The following is a 7,074-nucleotide window of genomic DNA, read 5'->3' as shown; positions in this document are numbered from 1 at the left end:
ATAGATGCATCCGATGAAGTGGGCTGTAGCCCACGAAAGCTTATGCTCAAATAAATTTCTTCGTCTCTAAGGTGCCACAAGTACTCCTGTTCTTTTTACGGATACAGACTAACACGGCTGCTATTCTGAAAACTGTGGTAAATACTGACTTCCAGATGTGAAATTGGAATCTATTCAGCATCTTTTACAGTGCCTGACAAAATGGGGTCCCTGCCTGAGGCCGCTGAGTTCTAGTAATAATAAATAATAATAATAGGCTGGTCTGGTGAGCTAGTCTTAATGCTCTTCGGGAGCCCTGGGTTTGATTTTCTATCATGGTATCTTGCTTCCCCGGCAGCAGGAGAATCTGGGAGTGTTCCTGAGGTGAGTTGGTCAGAGGACAGAGAAGGTTTCCTTGCTGGGTATGGAAGCAAGACGGCTGTGGAGTTCTCCTCAGAAAACAGCATGGGAAGTGGTGACTTCTCCATGCTTAGCACATTTGCAATTAGACCGGGGTAGGCAACCTATGGCACGCATGCCAAAGGCAGCGCTTGAGCTGATTTTCAGTGACACTCACGCTGCCCAGGTCCTGGCCACCGATCTGGGGGGCTCTGCATTTTAATTTAATTTTAAATGAAGCTTCTTAAGCATTTTAAAAACCTTATTTACTTTACATACATTCAGTTATATATTATAGACTTATAGAAGGAGACCTTAGAAAAACGTTAAAATGTATTACTGACACGCAAAACCTTAAATTAGAGTGAATAAATGAAGACTCAGCACACCACTTCTGAAAGGTTGCCAACCCCTGGACTAGATGAAGTAAGAATTAATGCAGGTGGAAGTGAAGTACTTGACTTAGGAAGTCTTTCCCACCCCTAACATCTCTGGGCTTAAAACTTGGTGTGTAAGCCTCCCTGAGCCAGGAAAGTGGGGGAAAGGTGGAGGACTCCCCATCAGCATCAGGTTCCCACAGGCATTTTGCCAGCCCCAGTGATGAAGCACGCCTCCCAGTGCACTGCAGGGAGCATGCCCCTGAGTGGCAATTGCTGCACCCATTAACAGGATGCACCCACCCTGCACTCCCCACCATCAGCTGGCTAGTGTGGAAAGTGGAGTGGCCTTGTCCCATCTTCTTTGGTAAGTCTAGGGGGCTTTTGGAGAGATAGGGATTGCCCTGTGCAAGGAGAGGGAATGTTCCTTTCCCTCTCTTGTCATACCCACACTGAGCTAGCAACAGCCTGGACCTGTGACTCTCCCGTTGACTCACAGTAGATCCCCGTGGCTAAAGCACACCATATCCTACAGATCTAGCAGGGAACATGCAGGACTGCCCCATGGAAACATCCTAACATTATATATAGCTGCCACCCTAGCAGGGAGCTAGCCTGGTGATGCGATGGGCCAGCATCGTGATTAATGCCAGGGGCACTTTTGCCATAACAATCAGTTTAGGTTGCCACCCTTGCTACACTATCCTGCAAGGTTCCCTGCATTTCTTTCTGGAATAGTGGCAGGAAAGTGTCCCTGTGGTTTGCCCTTTTTCACCCTGGCTCAGGACACTTACTTGCCCTGTTCCAGATTCAGAGAATAACGCTGCATGTGTTATACCCCTGAGGGTCAAAGTGCACCATGAAGCAGAGGCCTGTGCACTATGCCTCTGTGGCAGACACGCCAAACCCACGAAAAAAATGGAGAAATTGGGCTTGTTTTTTGGCTTAATTGGCTTGTGAGTTGCTTGTTGGCTAGTTTTTGGCTTGTTGCTTGTTGCTTGTTTGGCTTGTAGCTTGTTGCTTCTTTTTTTTGAACAGCTCCCAGCAAGCAGGGGCAAGGGGGGGCAAGGGGCGGAGACAGTCAGGAGTGTATAGCAGGCCCACCACAGTCCCAGACTGCACGCCGGGCGGATCTAGTCACATAGAGTGTTGGGGTTCTTAGGGATTGGCTTGTTTGGGCCTTGTTTTGAAGTGGGATTAGCTTGATTATTCTGAAAGTCGGGGTGCTTATTTACCGCGTGAAAGTTGGCAACTGTGCCCTGCTCTGGGAAATGCTGCTCCTACAAAGCTGCAATCCATGCTCAGGATGCAGTCAGGACAGCAGCTGCTGCAGCACCCCTTCTGAGCATGCAACCTGCCTTCACCTCTGAGGCCATTCAGCTACACTGGCCAGCCTCAGCAAGGGGGGCATGGCCCATCCTCCTCCTTGCCTCTCCTTTTTGGGATAATCAGCGCCCTGAGGGGTAGTAGCGGGGGACAGTTCTTGCACTCAAGAGAGCACAGGGACTTCACATGGGCCAGAACCTTGAATGCACAGTACAAAGTGGGGGGAAGGCTGCTTGATGTCTTCCCTTTTCCCCACTCCCTCCATTATTGAACACCTGCAATGTCTAGTCCTATGCATGCAACCCGGGAAATGCAGCTTTATAAACTGAGCTTGTGTTACCATCGAGAGACAGTTTAGCGTCCTCTTTAAAGCAGGAGGGAAACTAGTTAGTTCTGGGGTTGAACGGTGTGACTCCCTGTAACACTTGTGGGGCTTGGGTGGCTGAATACCGATGCCCCTAGCTCAGTAGGTAGCTGGGATAATAGGATAAGAAGAGAGATGGAAAATACCTCTTAGATGAGATTTCTAGGGCCTGATTCCTCAGCACAGACAGAGAGGTTTGCAGCATCCGTATTTGAACAATCACAAATCGGATTGAGGAACACCATTTATTTTTCATCACGTGTTGTATTTGTTTGCAGAGAGGACTCGGTCCAAACCCATTCTCACGGGAACGCACCCTGTGAACACTACCGTGGACTATGGCGGGACCACGTCGTTCCAGTGCAAGGTCCGCAGCGACGTCAAGCCCGTCATCCAGTGGCTGAAAAGGGTGGAGTACGGCACAGAGAACAAGTACAACTCCACCATTGACGTTGGGGGGCAGAAGTTTGTCGTGCTGCCCACTGGGGAGGTCTGGTCCCGTCCGGACGGCTCCTACTTAAACAAACTGATGATCACACGAGCCAAAGAAGAGGACGCTGGGATGTACATCTGCCTAGGGGCAAACACAATGGGATACAGCTTCCGCAGTGCTTTCCTCACAGTGTTGCCAGGTGAGTGTGGGGTGGCTGGAACTTTCCTTCTAAACTGTCCTGGGCCAGCGTGTTCTGCATTGCGGCATCCTTGCAATCGCGGATCCAGATCCTCAGCTGGTATAAATCAGCTTTGCTCCATTGACCTCAGTGGAGCGTCACTGATCTACACAGCTCGGGATCTGGCGAGCTGTAGTGAGTGGCCAGATTATGCTGATTTTTCTACTGCCCGGGGTGTGTCTGAGTCGATCTCCACCCTGAGCCTCCTTGTGCATAAATAACGGCTCCGGCAAGGTTAAATAACCGGGTTGAAAATGCCTGATCTGCTTTTGTGCTGGAGCAGGGCGGGGAAGTCGTATTGTGATGCCGTCTGTGCAACGTCCTGTAAAGTGAGCCCAGGCGCTCCAAGGAGCTGAATGCCCCTCCCCTCCCCGTTTGTTTTTTTAATTGGTTTGTTGGTAAAAGGAAACAATGAAACAAGCCAATAAACAGAGAAGAATGAAAACAGCGTAAGGATCACAGCCACAGGAGAAGAATGGGTGTGAAAGAGAATATGCCAGGCTTGTTAATTTCTTATTTGATGATCCCCTGGGAGCTGAAGTGCAGAGCTCAGAACGGCTTGCCTCTTTGCTCCTGCCCTGTGCTCCGCTCTGTGGCTGAGACCTGCAGCACAGGAGCATTCTAGGGCTTCCCGTCTAACTTCTTCGTTGTCCCTTTTGCCCTCTTTCTGCTCCGAAAAGTGATTTTATAATCCAGACTCTGCTGGCTTTAGTGACAAAAAGAAATTGGCCTTGCTTTTCCTCCCCTCCGCCCTGCAGAGCCATCGCAGCTCAGAGAAGAGAGGAGAGGAAAAGAAGTGGTGGAAATGTGGTCCTATAGTAAAAAAAGAGCATTAAAAAAAAAAAAAAAAAAGATGTTTTTCTGGTGGGATTTTTTTTGCACTGAAATAACAAAACAAGCTCTACATGTATTATTTCAAACTAACACTAGATTTAGGCCTCAATGGGAAAAAAAAGTCATTGACTTCTTTAAAGAAGTTTGGCTTGGAAAGAAAGTTACACACATCTGAAAATATTGTACAGGAGAGTACAAGATTATGATTGCGAATTCACAAATTATCTTGTATGCGTCATCTCAGATTTTTATATGGCACCTCTCGTCACATTATCTGAGCTCTGGTACCTTAGGGCCAAATGTTTAAAGTTATGTAGGTAGCTACAGCTGCAGATAACCGCTTAGCAGAATTTTCAAAAGCCCCTCGGCACCCAGGTCCCTATGGGAGTTAGGCACCTAGGTGCTTTTTGAAAACCCCACCAAGGACCTATCTGCCTCTTTAGGTGCCTAGATACCTTTAAAAATCTGGCCCTGAAAGCCCTGATTCAGCAAAGCGACTCAGCTTTCAGCATGTGCTTAAGTCGATCCCTATTCAGCACAGCACTTACACATGTGTAAGTCCTATTGAAGACAATGGGATTAAGCACAGGTTTACAGTTCAGCACATCCTCAGGTGCTTTTGTAACTAGGAATGGTCACTGGCATGTGCCTAAATTAGGTAATTCAAAGTTGTGTTTCCCGCAGCACCACTAATTGAGTCCTGGATGCATATTATACAAAGTCTACTATTATGCAAAGTGGGCCGGAACCTAAACCCTGAAATTTGGGAGTGTGGCTCTGATTCTGAACAGTGCCATTTCGGCCTGTCTCACTAGGGCTTAAATGGAATAACATGTTCATGAATGCAGGATGCTAGAGGTTTGTAAGAGGGATAATCAACTGCATTTCTTGACTATCTGCAATTAAATTCTCAGTGGCGACAGTGCTATAAAAATATAAAGTGCTGTGCGCAGTGAGCTGCTCTGGTGAGAACAAAAATGTAAGCCTTTGTCACTAAGGGCTCAATCCTGCTCAGGGGGCACTGTACAGGTGCAGTGAATCAGGGCCTGAGCCATTCACAGTGGGTCAGTGTCTAAGTGAATAGTAACCGCAGACATGGCGGAGGGCTGATAGGGGATTCTTCTTACTTACCTAAAGCTGGGACTCCCAACCCTGGCTTGTCCTGAACAAGTGCACACACTCAGTTCTGCAGTGCCTGGGAATCCCACACAAAGTCCTAGTCCTCCCTTGTCTCAGCAGAGCACAAAGAGGTGCTGCAGGAGGGATGCTACTTAGCCTGCCTCTTCCTGTCCCAAACCTGCCCACATAAGAGACCGCTCCTGCAAGGTACCACTCCTGCCTGGTCCATAGCCGGAGCAGTGCTGAGTGTGTATTAGCTACAGGAAGATGGATTGCTACTAGAGAGGGATATTTAAGACTTAATGAACAGAGACGTGTCTGGCAGAGGCAAATATGGGACAGGCCTCTGCTCTCCGTAACCAGATCATGCAGGTCCAATTGCTGGGCAGCTGACATGGCCTGCGTTTCATCCTCCGGTCTGGGCAGGGAAGCCAGCTCCATCTCTGAGCGCTGGGGCTGAGAGACCATCTGTTGGACTGGCTCTGAAGAGGACACTAGAACTGGGGAACTAAAGCATAATGAATTATTGGGGGGAAAAAAACTTTTAGCCCCCCCCCCATCTTAAACCAAAGAAATTGATTTGTTTGTCCTTTCAGTGCTTTTCAAAGGAGAAACAGCAGCAAAACATTATGATGTTGGCAGTGTGTCCCCCTTGTATTTGGCATGGCTGGGGTTGTCAGACAGACTATACAAAAGCCAGCCTTAGCTTAACATCTGTTTTGAATCCCCTTCTCCTGGTTTTAATTAACTCTTTCGATTTCTCCCTTTCCCTCTTGTAACATACACACTCTCTCTCTCATGCAAACCTGATGTCCAGACCCCAAGCCACCGAGCGCCCCTGTGGCCCCGTCCTCTGCTAGCAGCCTGCCGTGGCCGGTGATCATCGGGATCCCCGCTGGAGCGGTCTTCATCTTCGGGACGATCCTCCTGTGGCTCTGCCAGGCCAAAAAGAAGCCCTGCTCTCCCCCAGCTGCAGCGCCCGTGCACAGACCGCAGGCCAGAGACAGGATCTGTGTCTCCCAGGGTCCTGACAAAGACTGCATCTCCTCCATAAACTATGAGGAATACGTAGCCCACCAGCAGCATTTGCTATCCCAAGGGCCTGCATTGGCCCCAGCCGTGGCATCGAAAATGTACCCAAAGATTTACACAGACATCCACACTCACACGCACTCACATGTGGAAGGCAAAGTTCACCAGCATCAGCACATTCATTATCAGTGTTAAAGGGCAGCCAGAGACCGTAGCTTATTGGTGCTTTTTTCTCACGGTACCTCAGAACAGACTGCTTCGAGTCAGCTAACACTGCCAGCAAAAGGCAAAGTGGACAGAGGAGGGAGAGAGAGAGAAAGAGATTTTTGTTGTTGTTGTTATTATTACCGTTAGGATGTAGATGAGGAATAATGAAGGAATTCCCAATCTCAGCACGAAGGTGGCCATCTAAAACAATGGAAACTTCTTGTATGTCTAAATCAAGATGGCAACAGATAAGGCAGGAAGCTGTGACATGAAACACCACGGAGCCTGTTGCATTGCCAAGCAGAGGAAGAAGAGGAGAATACGATGATATTGCAGTTGATATTGCAGTTCCTGCCTCTAGCACATGCCACCTGTTTTGGTGCAAGGCCCATCAGATGTCTTACCCTTGGGAATGTACAGAAGAGCTCTTTATCTCAGAGTGGCTGAAGCTTGGAAGTACCTGAGGTGTAGTGCCAAAGCACCAGGAGACTGTAATCAACTGAAACATTCAATTGCCCAATTTCAAATGAAAAAATAAGCAGAAGAGTTTCTGGAAAACGCATTTCTATTTACAACGTGAAACTCCACATGCATCTCGCCAGCAGTAATTTTGCCTGACAGTTCGTGATAACTTAGCTGGCTGGTTCCATTTCTGCAAATCAAGGGTATTGTGTTTTCCCCAAAGGGGCACTGCTTGAAATCTTTAAAAATGTTCAACTCACCCCAATGCTATGACTCAGTGCTACTGCCAGGAAGAAGGAAGGAA

General features: G+C 48.2%; 1 protein-coding gene across 1 annotated transcript in view; it reads left to right on the top strand.

The window, feature by feature from the left end:
- The window catches only part of FGFRL1 (fibroblast growth factor receptor like 1), a 227,662-nt gene extending 221,022 nt beyond the window's left edge, over window positions 1–6,640 (top strand). The window contains exons 7-8 of the mRNA XM_026648092.2: window positions 2,724–3,077; window positions 5,887–6,640. Coding sequence (XP_026503877.1) covers window positions 2,724–3,077; window positions 5,887–6,296 — 764 coding nt within the window. The 3' untranslated portion in view covers window positions 6,297–6,640. The remainder of the gene's footprint in view (window positions 1–2,723; window positions 3,078–5,886) is intronic.
- Window positions 6,641–7,074: the final 434 nt, after the last annotated feature.

The sequence above is a fragment of the Terrapene carolina genome, unplaced genomic scaffold (genome assembly GCF_002925995.2).
Source record: "Terrapene carolina triunguis isolate 2854851 unplaced genomic scaffold, T_m_triunguis-2.0 Scaffold66, whole genome shotgun sequence".
NCBI classification, from domain to species: Eukaryota; Metazoa; Chordata; order Testudines; family Emydidae; genus Terrapene; species Terrapene triunguis.
Note: the sequence above shows the minus strand (reverse complement) of the source record. Positions and strands in the feature narration are given on the sequence as shown.